Source organism: Pleurodeles waltl, chromosome 3_1 (genome assembly GCF_031143425.1).
Source record: "Pleurodeles waltl isolate 20211129_DDA chromosome 3_1, aPleWal1.hap1.20221129, whole genome shotgun sequence".
Lineage (NCBI taxonomy): Eukaryota > Metazoa > Chordata > Amphibia > Caudata > Salamandridae > Pleurodeles > Pleurodeles waltl.
In genome coordinates this window covers 292,373,825-292,396,385 of record NC_090440.1, presented here as the reverse complement: position 1 = coordinate 292,396,385, position 22,561 = coordinate 292,373,825, and the positions used below count along the sequence as shown (strand labels likewise).

Here is a 22,561-nt window from a genome sequence, read left to right as displayed (position 1 = left end):
GTAGTTGGCCTTGGTGTTGTCTACCAGAGATCATAAGCCACTTATGCTTCCCACTGGGCCGGTAAGACTCCCCAGCTTTTGTGATCTGTCTTTGTGGTGGGCACTCGATATAAAGTATTTTTCCATTTTCTTTTTTTGTAATTTGACAAAAAATGAATTCCTGTTCTCAGGAATGCTGTGTAAACCATCATTACTGGTTCTTCAACCCCTTAGTACAGCGTTAGTATGTTTTAATATGTGCTCTTTCCTGAATCTTCCAATACGAATTAGGAAAATCACTCATGTTTTGAATGTATTGGGACTATGGATACTGTTTTAAAATCTTATGAATTGCTGGACTAGTATGTACTGCTGGATTAGGTTTTATGCGTTTCATATTTGTATGCACTTTTATGATTATTTTTAAATGATCAAATAAAGCTTTGGACTGAGTGACTGATTTGTATTGCAACATTAAACTGTACCAGATATAAAGTGTTACAACTTCATCCCAAACTTCCAACTATTTCATTGTCCATGGACAACTGTGGAATGTACCATTTCACTTCAGTATGATGGCCAACAATTGATTTAAGGAAAAAAAATGACATGCAAGTTACTGTTCAAAAAGGGTGAAGCAGCTTGCTGAAATATTGCAGCATTTCCCGTCACGAAAGGAGAATTTTCAAATCCCTTTTACCCAGTCGCTGTCGAATAGCCTCAGTAAGTCAGAGCTTGAAAATCTACCAGATAAATTAAGTCTGAATGCAGCTCTACCAATAGTCTCTCTACCAAAAGTCTGCGCTCAATGGTTGTTTTCCAATTTTTTACCTTGACACTGGGAATGCTTTATATATATATTAGCCTGCCAAATACAAATGGTGCATTACATTCAACTCATTCAAAGCATAGCAGCAAGGCTGATCTGACATGGGTCCCATGGTCACTGTACCACTTGAACCAACCTGTGCAATGAGCCCTAATAAGGGCAGAACCGAGCCTGGATTCCTTGTGTTCTGGTTAATCGAGGTCCAGGCCTAACAGTTCTGGCTTGACTGTTTCCACTGGAACAGGGTGAATACTGATTTATATATGGCTGTGTCCAAATTGAGGTGGCATGGTGGATGAAAAAGGGTGGATTGGGTTGCGGCCTGGGCGATCACCAGTGGCAGAGATTAATTCAAGCATTCCATCCATCACTTGGTGTTTTGATAGTCAAAAGAAGCGAATTTGTGGTGGATAGATATTAGGCCCGTCACCATCATAAGTGCAGTACTGTGCTGGATCCACCAAAGGTACGGGAGTAGTGGTGAATCAAGACAATGAAGGAGCAGATAAATTATACCTTTAGTAGTGAACACTTTTTAAGTAGTATCAGTGAATATCTGGAAAGGGGGTTCAGCATGGAGAGTTTAGTTTAACTCCTGGGTATGCAAAGCATAGGCCCAAGTGTACATGTCAGCCTAAGTGAATCAAACTCGCCACAAATTCGCTTCTACAACACTATTATGCGGTGGACACTTATGACACCTTTGCCCTTGCTGGTATGTCTTGTCAGCATAGCACCTTGTGTGTTCTCACAATCACCTCTGGTGACATTCCTTGCCAGATAATGGAGGGGTATCCCACCACCTATCCCCTTTTCAGGTTGGACACTTTCTTTACTATGTGAATCTAACAGGACTGACTCACTCTGTATGATATCATCCTCAAAGATATTTGGATTAGGATTGAATATTATAATTGTTATATATTTCTTGCAGCCTTGAAGAAGTCATATACTGTGACGAAAGACGTGTTGGCTGTGGTTATGAAACAATGTTTACCCTATGATTATGATGGTTGTGAATATGGAACAACGACCATTCTATGGATATGATGTCCATGTCTACAATTAAAGAACCCACTACTACTTAACTTCATTGGAGGACTCATTTACTTACATTCACTCTCTGGAGTGCTGCAGTGTATTTTATAAATTATTTTATGTTAATTTACTTTAAAATGCTTTAAGTCAGTCTTCTTGAAATGTTCGCTGCTTTTGCTCTGGAACCTTCAGCCATTTGCCTGAGTCATTGTCCATCACATCTTGGACCAGCCAACAAGAGTATTTTGGTCTGCTCTTTTTCTATTGACTGTTTTGGTGAGGTTTTTCCCCCTCCTTTTGAAAGCATACCGAGCTAGTTTGCATCTGAATACAGTAGGCAATTGGCTTTGTGTGGTGCCAGACCACCGGTGAGCTGCCAAACCCTCATATTGTTCTCATTACCTTCATTTTTGCCCTGCTATGCAAATGAAAAATGTGTATAGTGCCGGAATAATGTACTCTATCAAGTAACTCCTTTTAAGGTTTGAATTGCTGATTAAGGTAGAGGTGGCGTGGCCTCCCATTTGCAAGGTAGAAATAGAATTGTCTAAGAGCAGCAGGCCATAACACACTGCTCAGAGTGAAACCTTGTTAAGTAAAGTGCTCGTTTGACTGACCAACCAGCATGATGCACACTTTTAAGCCATTTTTAATGAGACATACCGCATTACATGAGAAAACAGGGGCTAGATGCCTACAACACCCATGTCTCTGTATGAAAGCTGTGTTTCTTTGCCAAAAGACAGCACAGACAAGGCCTGGAGACTGCCCGTTTCATTCTAGGATTTCTACCTTCTCCATGCATTGATAATTGGATGACAGCTAATGTTCTGAAACTTCAGAAAACCTTTTCTTATATTTGATGAAGATACAAAGGTCAAACACTGGCAAAAAAACATTATTCTGAAAACAAACTCATCTGCAGACTGCAAAGATGTTATATCGCTGGAATCAGAACAAACTTCCCCTGTGGGCAAAAATGACAATTAATAAATATGAATGCTAAACCTACCGACAAATCAAGCTAAATGAAATTGTTCAAGTAAAAAATTGAGACTGTATTGAATCTTAGGAAAGTCTACATTCCAACAGCGGTCAGCGAGGATTTAGTTATTAAAAATTCAACCCTGTAGAGATGACAAACATCTTTCAACAACTTTGATTGTCATAGTTGAACTCTCACACCTAAGCAAGACTGCTGGTTTAGGGAGGACAGCACTTTTGTTTATATGTGACTAAGCCACTCCTGCAACTAATCACAGCTTTCAGCCCAACCTTCCTGGCTCACAAGCAGTACCTCACCAAAAACCCAAACAGTAAAAGGTGTTTTCTGGCAGCCTGACGCATGGACTCTAGATTGCAACATCGCAGGGGAGTTGTGATGGAACAGAAGTGAGTTGTGGTGGAACAGAAGTTACCCTTTTCTCTTGTTAGCAACAATCCTCAGTCACACACAGACAATGAAGGAGATGCATCAGAGTTTTCAGTATATTTATTGAAAAGTCTGCAATCTACGGTAAAATGCATGAGCTGCAATGATTATAATAGTGAACAGTAAAAGAAACATAATTATGAAGATGAGTTGTGAATACAAAACCTCCACCATCTTACCACAAACCTAAGATGTAAAATTCCTAGCTAGGAGCACCTTATCTCTAACCTGAGAGCGAGGTATGATAAACCTAATCTACCAGTACCATGTTCAAGAGAAGCACACACCCCCAACCCTAGTTACCTTGGAATGAGGCTTCCAAGTCAGACTTTGTGGTGACACAAAGGCTGAGTTCTACAGCGTTGGGGGGGGGGGGGGGGGGGAGAGAGAAGATGAGTGTGCAGTGTAGATGGCATCTGCAAGGAATCCCTTTAATGACCTTGACTATGTGAGATGTATTTATACAGATCATGTAGGACACCCGACGCAGGCATGTTCCCAAACAATTGATAAGAAGGAACACTTCTGGCAGCAATTATATAAACAATCTCCAAAAAGTATACATTATGGTCCTGTCACACGTGAGAAAGGGACAGTATGTGAATACCTACATAGATCACTTGATCGTGACACTGATAATGACGCCTTCACAGTGTGGCACTAATAATGCAAATTAAAACATTTCTATAACTATAAACAGTGGAAGCCATCTGAAAAGAAATAATAAAATAAATGGACTAAAACGGATTAAGTTATGTAGGGTTAAAGTCACTAGGTGGTGGGGGCTCAGGCCTGCAAGCCAAAAGGCTAAATGTATCTCCGATTCTCAATAAAACTAAATTGGATTCATCACACGATAGAATCAACCACTAGATGGCACCAGTACTCAAAGGACAGGAAGCTATAACAAAATAATGCTTCAAAAATAATTTTTTTCCCAATACCTGACCTCTGTGGTACAAGCACTAATTCGTACACAGACTACCAAAATCTACTATCAACAACGTAAACTGCACTTTTAATTTCAATGCCAGACTGAGTGTGGCAGCAAAATCTTAGCACATTATGGTCATCGCGAGACTGCCACTGGTCGCCGAGAAAGGGCAGTTCCTTGGACGGGAAAGAACCCCGACTTTCTCAGCACTGGCAGCAATCGCTGCGGAAATATGGGCACCAGCAAAACGGAATGGCAAGCTAAGGGATTGTAGTTGACATGTGTGACATGCAAGTCATAACTAAAAATGGGGAATTACACTAGGGAATACCATTTACCATAACAGACTGGAGGATATTTTATAATCATATTTTGCCAAACAAGGTTCACGTTTATAAGGGGTCATGAAATAAAATTTCTGTCACTGCTGCTTGCCTGACAATAGTCTAGCTACTTTGCTTATTGGCAGCTGTGGCATTTGTATTTGTCATTCAATGATATATCAAACCTCAATACACTGCACCGTATACACAAATTAACGTATTTATAGAATTATTGTAGATCGCAATACTAACAAGATGAACTGCAGGCAAAGGTATTTCCATAGTGCTCTTTTACGCATAAAACAGCACAATTTGTTAATTTCTTTTTGTGAGGGAAGACTTTGTGAATCTTTGGTGAAGACATGTGCCTACTGAGAGGTATAAGTAATCTGCAAAAGGGGAACAGACAGTTTGCAATCACTATGCGCCAAGAGAACAGCCAGTGCAAGTGTAAAGTATTTTCTACACATTAGACCTCAAAGGTTGCATCAAAGGATTTCTTTCAGTGGTATTTTGCCTGTGCATCAGGGGAAAGTCCAATCCCGATGCCTACCTATATGGTTTGCGTTATCCACTTAGAAACCTAGACACTGCAAAAGCCCTAATGTACAGCATTTCTATCACAAATATAACGCAACTCTGGTAAAAAATTAATAAAATAAACTCAAGTCTCGCCTCCATCAAGCCAAAAGAGAGTAAAACGCAGTTGTGGCATCGGTGTCTGTCATCAAATGAAATGAGTCCAAAACAGTTGATATGTTTGTTCTTCTGCTCTACACCCGAATTCTGTTAACACGCGTTGGCAAAAGGTGAAATGTCTCACTCGCCTTTGGGAGAAATAGGCTGTGTAAAAATAAAAAAGGGAGAAAGATGCGAACTCGCACCGCTATTGTCAAAGGCATGCCAAGTACCACGAGTTACACTAACATTTGAGTACGTGTCCTTGTCACTGTACTAAAATGCATGTTACGCATTAGCGTTCCGTCCATCCAACTATGCGCTGCCAGTAAGTGCGCTATTTGTGCTCAAATACATATTATAAAATGAGCGCTGCGTAGTCGTTAATTAATTCACATCATAAGTCAAGCCTGGCAACCACTACCACGTGCTTTCGGTCAGTGGCGCGTCGTGGTCATAGTAATAATTGCAGACCCGGCTGACCAGTGGAACTGGGGCAGCGAGTGGCGCCGGGCCTGTTTTCTGGCAAAGCACCTGCAGCACTGCGTCGTGGTCATAGTAATAATTGCAGACCCGGCTGACCAGTGGAACTGGGGCAGCGAGTGGCGCCGGGCCTGATTTCTGGCGAAGCACCTGCACCACTGTAGCCATGCAGTGCCCGTGACTGCCCGGTGAGATTGGAGGGGCGTAGATACTCAGGCGGCGGGCTGCAGCTTTTTCCCTGCGGCGCCCACTGTTGCAAAAGTGGCTTCTGTGCGCAAGGCTGAGTCTCCGACAGAGGGACGGTTGGATGTTGCCTCAGGCAAGTATACGAGTTTTCTGTTCTGCGGCAGCTACTAGACAGTAAAGCAGTTTCACCTGGCCTTCGCCCTGGGGGCTTCTCCCAGAGCGTATCCTCCACTGACTGAGCAGTGGCACCGATATGACAGGAAGCTGCCTCCGCTACTAGAGACCGGCACAGGAGAGCCTTTACAGGGCAGGTGTCCTCGCGCACCTACATAGTGGTGATCAGAGCCGGCTGGTCGGTGTCCATTCACATTGTCTGGGCGGCAGACGGTTGGCACTCGTACACTGAGCCGTGAACATTTATAAATTATGTATGTTGCAGTTTCTATTTTAGAGTCGACAAATGTGTACGCATGTCTGAAGAGACCCAATCCCTTACTGCCAGTCCCTTTAACATTATGTAACACCAGGGTTGTCTGCAGAAGTATGCCTGTAGGACTGTCTTCACATTCAAATTAAAACAAGGGTTGTTTATGGACTTGTAAGCAAGTTCTGCAGCTTTCTGTAATACATCAGCTCCGAGCAAGCAAAACAATGGAAAACTACATCCTGTAAGAGTGTGGGTTGTTAGTGGAAATGTGCGCATGGGCACTTCGCAGAATGGGAAACCCACCACGAATGTAACAGCAGCGGCTGGCCCGCAAATGGCATTAAAATTCATCATTTCAAAATTGCCAAATCTGATTAGTGGTTTAGAAAGACACGAGGTTCGGTTAGCCACAGCCGGCAAAGAGTGCACTGCAAACAATTTAGCTAGTCAGCTTCGTGTAGCCGCCCGCTGAATCAAACTGCCTCACACAGACTCATGTCAAGGAGGGGGAAGAAAGCGAGAGAGAATCTGATGAGAGGGAGAGGAGAAGGAGGAGTACGAGAGGAGAGATAGAGAAGCAGACTGCTGTATGGATTAAGTGATATAGAAACAATGGAGAAAGTCAAAGGAGGTAAAATGGTTAAAACGATAGGGAATGAGGGAGGGTGGGAAGTGAAGTAAAGAAAGGAGTTCAAAGGGGGCTATGAGCTAAATGGCAAAATGAAGGGGAAACGAAAGGAGAGAGTATCAGTAGTTCCCAGGATTGTAACAATAAGAGGTTGGGCAGTACTTACATGTGCTATCGTAGTTCAGCAGTATAGGGGTCTGCTTTAAAAGTGGGCTGTAATGTATAAATGTGGTACCTAAAGGAATTGGAACACCTCACCGAGAATCCACTGATGGGGTTTCTTCACCGTTGGGAAAGTATGGTGAAGAAAATGCGAGTGTGGTAGATTCTTCTTAGGTATTAACATAGTATTTAGGAAATAGGAAGATTTTGTGATCACCAAACTATAAACTAGGCACGGGCCTGCCCAACTGCAGAGGCACAGCAAGTCCCCTTGATAGAGAAGTGATAGGTTAGTGACCGGGTATGAGCGGTTCAGGAGCGCTTTAGGCATTTTATGACAATTTCTAAAGTATTAACATTTTCAGAAGGAGCCATCTCTGATACCAATCTTCTTACATTCACTTAACTGCTGTGTTCTACTAACTATAAAGTGTTACTTTGTCACACACAAACCTTTGAATGTCGCACATAAACACACTAAAACATGGAAATGGCACGCATAAGCCAACTGAAAACTTGACAGTTATGTTGTCATGCTAAATAGTGTTCAAAGAAGCCATGAACCTGGTGTCCCACCACGCTTCCTTCCCAGCACACATTCCTCTACCATTGCACCCTCTTGCCATCTTTTAATTGTAAAACACATACACCAAAAAAATGCTAAGTATCTTTCCATTCATAAGCCCCCAAACGTACACCCACGCCATTTCCCTTTTCCATCTCTAATTCCACCATCTATACACGTGGTGTCCAACCCTCATTCATCAGTTAAAAAAAATAAAAAACAAAAAAACAGTATGTCCTTGCCCAAAACAAAACTACCTGGCATTATGCCACCTTCGTTAATTCAAATAAACCATATACTGCATCGTGCACCCACCTACTCTCCCCCCCCCCCCCCCCCCCCCCCCAAAAAAAAGATCCAATCTGCCGACCCTTACTCGGAAACGTACTGGATGTTCATTATCTGGGATTCTGCTGCTTCTGTATAGCTCAGAACTCCCCCTACAAGGATTTCCGCCATGGCCGCCTAATACCGGCAGTTCTGCCACACCTAACCCTCTGAAAAAAACTATATAGAACATCCTTGTCGCCATCCAGACACCTTGACATACCAAGTCATATCTCATGCAAGGGATCAAAGGGTGCCTTCTTCAGCGGCAGAGAATGAAGTACAGCATCCTCTCTAGCTGATTCTTAGTTACAGCAAGTGTTTTGTTGGGACAGTCCAAATTCAGACAGGGCTACCAGGACTGCAGTTTGTAGCATTCACATCAGAAATCAGTTCTGCCACGAAAAAAGAGAACCAACCACCTTCCTACTCATGTTTTTGTACTCAATACTGACATTTTGCAGATACTACAAAAAAACAAAAAAGAAATATATAGCAACCGCGAAATCACAAACTGGGGACTTACCCAAACTAAAGGCACAAATAATCCTGAGTTTTGCTTTCGGTTTAGTACAAGGTGACCATGAACTTATGGAAATCCTGTGCATCTTTAATATGGTGGGTATTCATAAGGAAAATAAATGCCTTCACTACCTTAACATTCCCTCCCCTCATCCCACAAGAATACATTTAAAATCAGAAAGCCATGGCTCAAGAAATGAGTAACGTCATTGATCTATTACTGCAGGAAATATTACTGTCGCAGAACAAAGAGGATTCCAACTCTACTGCATCTAAAACTGCTACTCCAGTGCCACATTCCTTCATTAAAATAAACATGTATAAGTGACTAACCTGCATGAGGAGCACGGACAAGGTGTATGTTTTGCTTGACTTCTTTGATGTCCTGTGCTTTTTCCAATTCTTTCCCCTTCTTTAGTCTGAGGAAGCATAAAGATATAATAATTGAAAATCTTGCCCATCAGAAGAAACATTTGATTGGAATTATGTTGCTCATATATACAGTTTAACCAATCCACTGAAATAGTTAATAGACACAAAGGTCAACAGAAATCCAATGTTAATTAAAAAAAAAAAAAAAATTAGATCTTTACTTGGCAGCGACAGAGACTACTTAAAAGCAAAGAGAAAACAAGCATTGTGATAGCCAATCACTCTTATGTTGGCTACCAGCATCTCGGATTTATCAATGCTTTTTTGCCTTCTTTGTTACTTTATTGACCGTTACAAAGTGTTTTTATTCTTTTAAATGTTTAGGTCAAAAGACATGAGACTGGCAGACATGGGCACCTGCATAGAGCTTGCAGAGCCCATAACCTTATCTCTAGTGAAGCCGGAGATTTGGGGAAGGGGGGCGGGGGGGGGGGGGGGGCGGGGCTTTTATTGATGTCGATTAAGGACGGCACTCTAGTGAGCCGAGAGCTTGCAGCTTTTCTCCCCCGAGTGTTACTACACAACGAGAGAGAAAGTTATGGTTACTATTCCATCATATGAAACATGGCAAGAGGTTGATTATTATCAGGAGCTTATGATGTTATGAACTCCTGATGAAGTTCGAGTAGAACGAAACACGTTGGCAGCAGAGAAACATGTTTGGAAATTCCTCCATCAGCAAAGGAAAGGCTTACTTTGCAATGATTTTTATATATATATATATATATATATATATAAATATATATATATATATATATATATAAATATATAAATTGCAGTTTGCGTTACCGGCCTTTGCCTATAAAGCAACAAAAAAAGGAAAAAAATGTGAAAATATGTTTTGGTTTCAAACAGCACACATTGCCATAGTGGTCAAGGTTACTGAAGAGAACTACTTTGGATTTGTCCCATGCTAAATGAGGGACTAAACAGGCCAATGGCTGAAGATGACTGGCTAAAGCCCTTATGAAGGGAAGGGTGTGCACTCTTTACCGTGTGGTCTTTACCCCGTCAGATGTTACCAAACAGATCAACTTTCGGTATTTTCCCCCACAGTACTTTACCCGGAAGTTATGTACTTATGTTTATTTAAATGCTAAATATCATTATTTGAAAACGGAGGATTTAAGGGTTAAGCCATGGGTAAGGGGGAGGTAAAGGAAAAGAAGGGGGTTTTATGGTGGCAGTAGAAATGGAAAGTAAGGGTATTTTAGTGTTCAGGGGTGGGTAGAGGTAAGGTAAGGGTTTTTAGGGTTCAGGGACTGGTAGAATTAAAGGGAGGCTAGGTTTTTTAGGGTTTAGGTGAGGGTAGTGGTATAGGGAAAAATATGTTTATGGTTAGGTAGAGGTAGCATAATGGAAGGATTTTAGGATTCACAGGAAAGTAGAGGTAAACAGAAGTTAGGGGTTGAAAAATACAGGTGGGGGGAGGGGTGAGTGGAAATAACCTTCCAAAACACAGAAAAGGAAAAAAAAGGAACAGCAATTGCCCAAAATATATTAATTGTACAGTGGCGGTCCACACTGTCCACTGTATAGTTATAGTTAGGTCAGACTTTCCATAGGAAAAACACTTTTTTTGTTTTCCTAATAACTTTGAAACTTTTGTGAAGATTCATCAAACTGTGTTAGAGTAATACGTCAAGTGGAGGACCAAGAAAGTGGGGGTGTCAAAAAAACACAATTTCCTCATGCAATTTGGAAGAAAGCTAGATCTTTACCTAGAAGTGTGAATTGATGTATACCCTCTTTATTTTTGTAAATTACTTATGCAGGACTACAGAGGAACCAATTGTCAATACATCTCTCTTTTTTCACAACATTGATATCTCAAATACTACTGAACAGATTTACTCCAAAGCACACTCTGGGTAAAGATGTAGCTTTCTGCTAAATCTGGTGTAATTAAGTTCTGCCATTATGGTAGTAGCATTGTGTAATGTTTCAATGCCATCACACACTATTTCACCTTGAGCACCTCCACTGTACACTATTACACTGTATGCAACTTTAATCTTTGACCTTCTACTGCATGGTATTCCATTCTACTCCACTCAACTGTACACCACTCCGCTGTATGCTTTTACACTCTACCCCACAATACAACACTCAAGTGTACATCACTTTCGCAGTGCGCGACTCCGCTGTACGCTATTACACCATGCACTACTCCAGTGTATTCTCCACCACTGTATCTACACAACTCCACTCTACAAAACTCTACTACACTCTATGCCACTTTTCTAGACTATCTTCGTACGCTCCACCGGTTAACTATGTACTCAACTTTACGCCTGTACATTCTATTGTAAAACTATCTACAGCACTTTACAACAGTTTTCAACACTGTACGATAGTACTCCATTCTACTGTATGAGACACCAATCCAATTTATAAGTTTCCTTGACTCTATGTCACTTCAATGCATGCCCCCCACTCTATGCTAATCCACTGTACCCTACTACACTGTATGCTACTCCACTGTGCATAGCTCCACTCTACACTATGCCATTCCATTCTTTTACACACCTCTCAACAGTATTCCACGGTACACTATTCCATGGTATGCTGCTCCACTTTACGCTAATTCACCCTACGTCACTACAGTGTACGTCACTTCAATATATGCTGCTTCACTGTATGACACTCTCCTCCACTCTATAACTTCACTCCACAAAAGTATACCACACCTCATGGCAATCTATGACATTTTACTTAACTTGATCCCCGTACACTCCATTGTCCAACTCTATACTTCACTCTATGCCTGTACACACCAATGACAAAGTACGCCCCACACCACTCTACGACACACCAATACACTATGTTCTTTACTCCACACTACATTAAACTACTCCACTGTATGAGACTTTACCTCATTCTAAGCTACTATATAACAATCCACTCTACGCCGCTCCACTGTTTCACACCCTACTGTACACTATGCGCTTCCACTCTACAACAGTCTACTATATACCACTCTGACACTTTACTCATAACTATATCTCTTCACTCCACTGTACTATACTGTATGCCATTGTACAACACTACTCCAATGTATGATACTCTATTCCACTATACAACACTGTACTGAACTCTTTCTAGGCCACTGCACTTTGACAGTACTCCACTCTACACCCATATATGCCATTGCACTCTATAACACTGTGCAAATCCACTGCACAACACTGCACTGAACAATAATCAACTAGATGGTATGCCACTCTAATATACTGTAATCTACATCACTTACATATACTGCCCAACATCACACACATTCAACTGTACAACATGATACTCCAATTTATGACACTTTGCTTAAAAGTATGCTACGCCACTCCATTGCACTCCATGCCATTATAGTCTATGGCACACCATTCTAATACACTTTACTCCACTCTACACTATCCCACTCCAGAGTACTCCATTCTACTATACTTTATGCCACTGTACTATATTCAGATCTACACTTTTCCACTGTCTGACACCCTACACTACTGCATGCAACTCCACTCTAGAACATTCTACTACACTCTGATACTCTACTTCACTCTATGTCCATCCACTATACAGCACTGTATGACACTCAACATGCCACTCCACTACGACAGCACTCTACAACACTCTCCTCCACTGTAATCTACAACACTCCACTTGATGATACTGCATTCTATCACACTGTACTTCACCCTACTCTACTCTGAAACACTCTACTCCACTCTATAACAGTCTACGACACCCTACTCTGTTTGACACACCAATTTACTGTACAACTCGCTACTCCAGTCTACGATACTTGGCTCATTATGAGATACCATGCCAATACACTATACAACACTTTATTACACTGTACGATACGCTAGTACACCCTACTCTATTCCAATCTACAGTACTCCAGTCTAGTACAATAGACTACTAACCTCCACTGTCCTGTACAACAACTCTTGCAACACTGGACTCTACGCTTTGAAACACATTTTTTTTTTTAAAGTTTAAAAAACATTGAAATTCAATGAAAAAACAAAGATGAAGCTTAGTTAGTCAGGAAAACGGATTTTCCCTATAGAAACCATGTTTAAACTACACAAACTTTAAACATTCAAAAGTTATAAATGTAACTTTCATTTATAATTTGTTCACCACCTTCAAATTATTATAACTAGTAGACCTCATTACACACACCTCAGCTGGCTAACCAGAGTACACTAACAATTATTAACCACTCTAATATGCACTGCTTTCTCACAAATGATAGCTCACCGTACGAGGAACTCCACCATTCTACTGCACGACACTACACTCAACATCTCTGCACTACACAACAAACTTCTCCACTGACCTCCAACCTATGCCACTACACTCTAAAACACTCTGTTACACTCCATGCTACTCTATTCGACGACACTCTTCGACACTCCATTTCATGGCATTCCAGTGGATGCCACTCCACTGTACAACAGCTCCACTGTTTGACACGCCACCACACTGTACAACATGTTGCTTCGCTCTACGATACGACACCCCGTCACTCCACTGTATAACACTTTACTCCACTGTAGGCTACATCACTCCACTCTATAATGATCCACTCTGACACTAGACTCTACAACACTCATTCACTGTACTGTACTACACTCCAATAATGACACTCCACACTATGATTTGAAACATTTTTATTCAAAGATAAAAATTATTAACATACATTGGAAAAAAAAGGTTAAGGATAATTAATAGTTAAAAATACCTTATTTATTCTTTCTATACAAACAGAAATTGTGAACTTATAATTATAACTTCAATTTATAATTTATGCACCACCTTCAAATTACCATGCCACGGACCTCTGAACATAGCATTGTCACCTCACTCGCCACACTACATTAACTATATCTCATGCTTTTTCTACGTACTGTTTACACCCTTGCATACTACATCAAATAGCATGAGCATGTGAAATCATAGCATTCAAAACACTTATAACTTCTCAAATGACATTTGTCACAACACAGTGCGTGATCGAGTGGTGAATTATAGTTAGTGATGTCTTGTTAACAAGCCAAAAAAGTTTGTGTAAAGCGGTCTGGTACTTCTAATAATTTGAAGAGTAACTATAACTGCTGGACTTTTACGGGTCTGTGTGGGTAAAACATGAGCCTAATTATAATATCCCACTAACGAACGAGTTACTTACCTTCGGTAACGACTTTTCTGGTGGATACATTAGCTACCTGTGGATTCCTCACCTAATGAATACTCCCATGGCGCCAGCATTCAATGGAAATCTTCTTACTAGTCTCTGCACGTCGACGAGGACGTCACTCTTGCCCACGCGACGCCGTCTGACGTCATACAGGCAATAAGAGGTCCTCGCCGACGTGCCGATGACAGTACCAACATTTTTTTACGTGCATGAGAATAATAATAATAATAATAATATTGTAAATCACCCAACATTGCAATAAAGTAGTTGTAGATTTAATATAACCTTCTTTTTTTTTTTTTTTTCCAAAACAAATAAATATATTTATACATACGAATCATGTATATACACAATATTGAAAATGTCACTTACCCAGTGTACATCTGTTCGTGGCATCAGTCGCAGTAGATTCGCATGTTCTGCAATAGCTCGCCATCTGGTGTTGGGCCAGAGTGTTACAAGTTGTTTTTCTTCGAAGAAGTCTTTCGAGTCACGGGACCGAGTGACTCCTCCTTTTGTCTCCATTGCGCATGGGCGTCGACTCCATCTTCGATTGTTTTTCCCCGCAGAGGGTGAGGTAGGAGTTGAATTGTAGTAATAGTGCCCATGCAATGGAGTGACTAAGTATGCACCTATTTAAGGTTGAGATGACACACATATAAATAATTGAAGGTAACTTCCAAACTGCTACAGGCTCCCGGGGAGGCGGGTGGGCACATGCGAATCTACTGCGACTGATGCCACGAACAGATGTACACTGGGTAAGTGACATTTTCAGTTCGATGGCATCTGTCGCTGTAGATACGCATGTTCTGCATAGACTAGTAAGCAGTTATTTCCCCAAAAGCGGTGGATCAGCCTGTAGGAGTGGAAGTAGTCTGAAATAATGTTCTTAATACAGCTTGACCTACTGTGGCTTGTTGTGCGGATAACACGTCTACACAGTAGTGCTTGGTGAATGTGTGAGGCGTAGACCATGTGGCTGCCTTACATATTTCTTGCATTGGGATGTTTCCTAGAAAGGCCATGGTAGCACCTTTCTTTCTGGTTGAGTGTGCCCTTGGTGTAATGGGCAGCTGTCGTTTAGCTTTAAGGTAGCAGATTTGGATGCATTTAACTATCCATCTGGCTATACCTTGTTTTGAAATTGGGTTTCCTGCATGAGGTTTTTGAAATGCAATAAAGAGTTGTTTAGTCTTTCTGATGTTTTTTGTTCTGTCAATGTAATACATCAATGCTCTTTTGACATCTAATGTATGTAGTGCCCTTTCAGCTACGGTATCTGGCTGTGGAAAGAACACTGGAAGTTCCACTGTTTGATTTAGATGGAACGGTGAAATAACCTTTGGCAAAAATTTAGGATTGGTCCTTAGGACGACTTTATTTTTGTGTAGTTGTATAAAAGGTTCCTGTATTGTAAACGCCTGAATCTCGCTTACTCTTCTTAGGGAAGTAATGGCGATGAGAAATGCCACCTTCCAGGTTAGGAACTGTATGTTGCAGGAGTGCATGGGTTCAAAAGGTGGACCCATAAGACTAGTTAGGACAACATTTAGGTTCCATGAAGGAACAGGTAGTGTTCTTGGTGGTATAATTCTCCTAAGGCCCTCCATGAATGCTTTAATGACTGGTATCTTATATAGGGAAGTTGAATAGGTAGTCTGCAGGTATGCAGATATTGCTGCAAGGTGTATTTTAATGGAAGAGAAAGCTAGGTTAGATTTTTGTAAGTGAAGCAAGTAACCCACTACATGTTCTGGAGTTGTGTGTAATGGTTGTATTTGATTAATATGGCAGTAGCAAACAAACCTCTTCCATTTACTTGCATAACAGTGCCTGGTGGATGGCCTTCTGGCTTGTTTTATGACTTCCATACATTCTTGGGTAAGTTGTAAGTGCCCGAATTCTAGGATTTCAGGAGCCAGATTGCTAGATTCAGCGATGCTGGATCTGGGTGTCTGATCTTTTGGTTGTGCTGTGTCAACAGATCTGGCCTGTTGGGCAATTTGATGCAGGGTACCACTGATAGGTCTAGCAGCGTTGTGTACCAGGGTTGCCTTGCCCAAGTTGGTGCTATCAATATGAGTTTGAGTTTGCTTTGACTGAGTTTGTTTACCAGGTAAGGAAGGAGAGGGAGAGGAGGAAAAGCGTAAGCAAATATCCCTGACCAGTTCATCCATAGGGCATTGCCTTGGGATTGTTTGTGTGGGTATCTGGATGCGAAGTTTTGGCATTTTGCGTTCTCCCTTGTCGCAAACAAGTCTATCTGAGGTGTTCCCCAGAGTTTGAAATAAGTGTTCAGAATTTGGGGGTGAATTTCCCATTCGTGGACTTGTTGATGATCTCGAGAGAGATTGTCTGCGAGTTGATTTTGGATCCCTGGTATAAACTGTGCTATTAGGCGAATTTGGTTGTGAATTGCCCAATGCCAAATTTTTTGTGCTAGCAGGCTTAACTGCGTGGAGTGCGTCCCCCCTTGCTTGTTTAGATAATACATTGTTGTCATGTTGTCTGTTTTGACGAGAATGTATTTGTGAACTATTATTGGTTGGAAGGCTTTTAGTGCTTGAAAAACTGCTAGAAGTTCTAGGTGATTGATATGCAGTTTTGTTTGATGTACGTTCCATTGTCCTTGTATGCTGTGTTGATCGAGGTGTGCTCCCCACCCTGTCATGGAAGCATCTGTTATTACGTATTGTGGCACTGGGTCTTGGAAAGGCCGCCCCTTGTTTAAATTTATGTTGTTCCACCACAGAAGCGAGAGGTAAGTTTGGCGGTCTATTAACACCAGATCTAGAAGGTGACCCTGTGCTCGAGACCACTGTGATGCTAGGCATTGTTGTAAGGGCCTCATGTGCAGTCTTGCGTTTGGGACAATGGCTATGCATGAAGACATCATGCCTAGGAGTTGTAATACCATCTTTGCCTGTATCTTTTGTGTTGGATACATGCGTTGTATGATGGTGTTGAAATTTAGAATTCTTTGTGGACTTGGAGTGGCTACTCCCTTTGATGTGTCTATTATGGCTCCTAGGTATTGTTGTACCTTGCGCGGCAGAATGTTGGATTTTGTAAAGTTGACGGTGAACCCGAGTTTGAAGAGGGTTTGTATGATCTGATTTGTGTGATTTGAGCACTGTATGAACGAATGGGCCTTGATTAGCCAGTCGTCCAAATATGGGAACACATGGATTTGCTGCCTTCTTATGTGTGCAGCGACTACCGCTAGACATTTGGTAAAGACTCTTGGTGCGGTTGTTAATCCGAAAGGCAGTACCTTGAATTGGTAATGTATTCCTTTGAATACAAACCTTAGGTATTTCCTGTGCGATGGGTGTATTGGTATATGGAAATAAGCATCCTTGAGGTCTAAAGTTGCCATGTAGTTGTGTAGTTTTAGCAATGGCAATACTTCTTGTAGTGTGACCATGTGGAAGTGGTCTGATTTGATGAAAGTGTTCACTACTCTGAGGTCTAGGATTGGTCTCAGTGTTTTGTCCTTCTTTGGTATCAGAAAGTACAGTGAATAAACTCCTGTGTTTATTTGTGTGTTTGGCACTAATTCGATTGCATTCTTTTGCAATAGTGCCTGCACTTCTATCTCCAGGAGATTGGAATGGTGTGTTGTTAAATTTTGTGCTTTTGGTGGTATGTTTGGAGGGAATTGTAGAAATTCTATGCAATAACCATGTTGGATAATTGCTAGAACCCATGTGTTTGTAGTGATTTTCTCCCATGCTTTGTAATAATGACCTATTCTTCCCCCCACTGGTGTTGTGTGGAGGGGGTGAGTGACATGTGAGTCACTGTTTAGTAGTAGGGGTTTTGGGGCTTTGAAATCTTCCTCTATTTCTAGGGAATTGCCCTCCTCTATATTGTCCCCGAAAACCTCCTCTATACTGTCCCTGGTAACTGGACGGTGTGGCTTGTGAGGTGCTGGCTTGTGTGCTTTGACCCCGAAACCCCCCTCGAAAGGGCGTTTTACGGAATGTGCTGTAATTTCCTCTGCTCTGCGGGGAGTAGAGTGCGCCCATGGCTTTGGCAGTGTCCGTATCTTTTTTGAGTTTCTCAATCGCTGTGTCCACTTCTGGACCGAACAGTTCTTTTTCATTAAAAGGCATATTGAGAACTGCTTGTTGAATCTCTGGTTTAAATCCAGACGTTCGGAGCCATGCATGCCTTCTGATAGTTACAGATGTATTAATTGTCCGTGCAGCTGTATCTGCAGCGTCCATGGAGGAGCGTATCTGGTTGTTGGAGATGGTCTGTCCCTCCTCAACCACTTGTTTTGCCCTATTTTGTAAGTCCTTGGGCAGATGTTCAATGAGATGTTGCATCTCGTCCCAGTGGGCTCTGTCATAGCGCGCAAGTAGCGCCTGGGAGTTCGCGATGCGCCACTGGTTTGCAGCTTGTGCTGCGACTCTTTTACCAGCTGCATCGAACTTGCGGCTTTCTTTATCTGGGGGTGGTGCATCTCCAGATGTGTGAGAGTTGGCCCTTTTCCTAGCTGCTCCTACAACGACAGAGTCTGGTGGCAGCTGTGTAGTGATGAAAACCGGGTCCGTAGGAGGCGGCTTATACTTTTTTTCCACCCTTGGTGTGATTGCCCTACTTTTGACCGGCTCCTTAAAGATGTCTTTTGCGTGCCGGAGCATACCAGGGAGCATAGGCAGGCTTTGGTATGAGCTGTGGGTGGAGGAGAGTGTGTTGAATAAGAAATCATCCTCGACCTGTTCTGAGTGGAGGCTTACGTGGTGAAATTGTGCTGCTCTAGCCACCACTTGAGAGTACGCGGTGCTGTCTTCTGGTGGAGATGGCTTTGTAGGGTATGCCTCCGGACTGTTATCTGACACTGGGGCGTCGTATAGGTCCCATGCGTCCTGATCTTGGTCACCCTGGCTCATGGTGGTGTGAGCTGGGGAGTGTGATGGAGTTTGTGCTGGTGAAACGTTAATCGCGGAGGAGAGGGTGGTGGTGTAACTCTTTTCACCACTTTTGGTTGTGGTGTTTGTTCCGTCTGGAACTCCAACCTTCTCTTTCTCCTAATGGGGGGAAGGGTGCTTATTCTTCCTGTTCCCTGCTGAATGAAGATACGCTTTTGCGTATGGTCCACATCAGTTGCTTGTAGCTCTTCCTCAAACCTATGCTTCTGCATTTGGGAGGTTAGCGAGTGCTCTTCTGTATAAGAGCCTGAAGCTGGGTCGCTTGCAGATTGTTTCGGCATCGAAACTTTGTCTGCGTGTTTTTTCGGCTCTGAGGTGACTTTTTTCCTTTTCGGGGCCGAAACCTCTCGGCGTCGATCTGTTTCGGTGCCGCTGTCTCGGCGTCGAGCCGTGTCCACACCGGCATCTCGGTGTCGAGGCTTGTCTCCAGCACTTTCTCGGTCCCGAGAAGGCTGCGTGCCGGTGTCTCGACCGGAGTCGGACGATCTCGGCACTGTTTGGGCCTTTTTCGGTGCCGACGGTCGGTCACCGAATGTATGGGTCGAGCCATGGCCTGGTGGCAGTGGCGTCCCCTGGGCCTTGTAAATGTTCCTCTGAGTGGATTTCGACGTCTTACTCACGGTTTGTGTATCGTCGAATCCTTCGGAGTCTGAGTCTTGGATCGAGAAGGTACCTTCCTCTTCCTGTTCCTCGAACTCCCGTTGGGCTGTCGGTGCGGACGCCATCTGAAGTCTTCTGGCTCGACGGTCTCGGAGTGTTTTTCGGGACCGGAACGCACAACAGGCCTCGCAGGTGTCTTCGCTGTGCTCAGGTGACAGGCACAGGTTGCAGACCAAGTGTTGGTCTGTGTAGGGGTATTTATTGTGGCATTTGGGGCAGAAACGGAACGGGGTCCGTTCCATCGGCGTTCTTCAGCACGCGGTCGGGCCGACCAGGCCCCGACGGAGGATCGAAAAACTACCCCGAAGGGCACCGGAGCTCTTCGATCTTCGATGCGGTGTGGAATCTAAGTACGCCGATCCCGAACGCAACAATACCGACGAAAATCTTCCGAAATTAGCTAATTTTCCGTTCCGAAACTCGGAGCGACAGGAACACGTCCGAACCCGATGGCGGAAAAAAAACAATCGAAGATGGAGTCGACGCCCATGCTTAATGGAGACAAAAGGAGGAGTCACTCGGTCCCGTGACTCGAAAGACTTCTTCGAAGAAAAACAACTTGTAACACTCCGGCCCAACACCAGATGGCGAGCTATTGCAGAACATGCGTATCTACAGCGACAGATGCCATCGAACATATAGATTTATCTATAAATATACACATATATACAAATCATATATGCAAAAATGTATTGCACCCTCGAAGACCAAGAGAAGCGCACTCAAGGATTACTTGGTAAGACCAGAAAGGCAACGGGGAGGCAGGTGGGACCGTGAGGAATCCACAGGTAGCTAATGTATCCACCAGAAAAGTCGTTACCGAAGGTAAGTAACTCGTTCTTCTGATGGATACAACTACCTGTGGATTCCTCACTTAATGAATAGAGTCCCAAAGCAGTACCACGCCCGGCGGTGGGTGCCTAAATGGTCAAACCAAGAAATCCTGCAGCACTGACCGTGCAAAATGGCCGTCCCTTCTAACCTCAGAATCCAAACAGTAATGTTTTGCAAAAGTGTGAAGGGACGACCAAGTTGCGGCCTTGCAGATGTCGACCACAGGAACACCTCTGGCCAAGGCCGAAGTGGCCGACTTGGCTCTGGTGGAATGAGCTCTAATGCCCTCAGGAGGATCCTTCTTTGCCAAAGAGTAACATATTTTAATGCAAAGAACAACCCACCTGGATAGTGTTCTCTTGTGGACTGCCTTTCCTCTCCTCTTACCCACGTATCCAATAAACAGCTGATCCTCCAGCCTGAAATCCTTTGTTCTATCAATATAGAAGCTCAACGCCCTTTTTGGGTCCAGGCGATGTAGTCTTTCTTCCTCCTTTGAAGGATGAGGCGGAGGATAAAACGTGGACAAAGTGATTGTCTGAGCCAAATGGAAGGGTGAAACAACCTTCGGAAGGAAAGCAGCCTTGGTCCTCAACACCACCTTATCCCCATAAAACATTGTATAAGGGGGTTTAACCGATAAGGCCTGCAACTCACTCACTCTCCTTGCAGATGTTATAGCTACCAGGAATACTGTTTTAATAACCAAATACCTTAAGGGGCAAGAATGCATAGGCTCAAAAGGGGACCCCATAAGGAAAGACAGGACCAAGGACAAATCCCATTGAGGCATAACGAATGGTTTTGGAGGAAATTGATTCAGAAGACCTTTCAAGAACCTGAGAACAATAGGGGATTTAAATAACGACGGTTGGTCTGGAAGACAAATGAAGGCTGACAAGGCCGACAAATAACCCTTAATGGTAGCCACTGCACAACCTTTCTGCGCTAGAGACAGTGCAAAAGACAAAACATGTGACAGATGAGCATGTAATGGATCAATCTGTCTCTCTCCACACCACATAACAAATTTAGACCACCTATTAGCGTAGATAGATTTAGTGGAGTGTCGCCTGGCCGCTAAGATAACATCCACTACATCAGGCGGGAGAGAGAAGGAACTCAGGTTGCCCCGTTCAATCTCCAAGCATGTAGGTGCAGACTCTGGAGGTTGGGGTGTAGAACCTGCCCCTGCGACTGCGAGAGGTCTGCCCTGAGAGGGAGACGGAGCGGAGGGCACAGTGAGAGTTGGAGAAGGTCGGAGTACCATACCCTCCTTGGCCAATCCGGAGCTATTAAGATGACTTGGGCCCGGTCTTGGCGAATTTTCCTCAATACTCGAGGAATCAAGGGTATGGGGGGAAACGCGTAAAGCAACTGGTCGCACCAGGTTATCCGAAACACGTCCCCCAATGCTCCCTGCATCGGATACTGGAGGCTGCAGAATAACGGGCAATGCGCGTTCTCCCGAGTGGCAAACAGATCTATCCGAGGCAACCCCCACATCTGGAAGATTAAACAGACTTGATCTGGATTGAGACGCCACTCGTGGTCTGCCGAGAAATGGCGACTGAGACTGTCCGCACGTACATTCAAGACCCCGGCCAGATGATTTGCCACCAAGCAAATCTGATGGTCCTTTGCCCAGGACCATAGCCGAAGAGCTTCTCTGCAGAGAAGGTACGACCCTACTCCTCCCTGTTTGTTTATGTACCACATCGTGGTAGTATTGTCCGTTAGGACCTGTACCGACTGACCACGAAGGGAAGGGAGGAAGGCCTTGAGAGCCAGACGTACAGCCCGTAACTCTAACAGATTGATGTGAAACATCTGTTCCTCTGGAGACCAAAGACCTTTGATCTCCAGATCCCCCAGATGAGCTCACCACCCTAGAGTGGAAGCATCCGTTATGACTGTGGCCACTGGTGGCGACTGCGCGAACGGCTTTCCCTGTGAAAGATTGTTGCCCGCAATCCACC

The 22,561-nt window shown here is 43.3% G+C and overlaps 1 protein-coding gene across 1 annotated transcript in view; it reads right to left on the bottom strand.

Moving 5' to 3' along the window:
* Positions 1–22,561, bottom strand: part of RSL24D1 (ribosomal L24 domain containing 1) — an 80,402-nt gene that overhangs the window by 3,725 nt on the left and 54,116 nt on the right. The window contains exon 5 of the mRNA XM_069222445.1: positions 8,847–8,932. Within this exon, the coding sequence (XP_069078546.1) occupies positions 8,847–8,932 (86 nt within the window). The remainder of the gene's footprint in view (positions 1–8,846; positions 8,933–22,561) is intronic.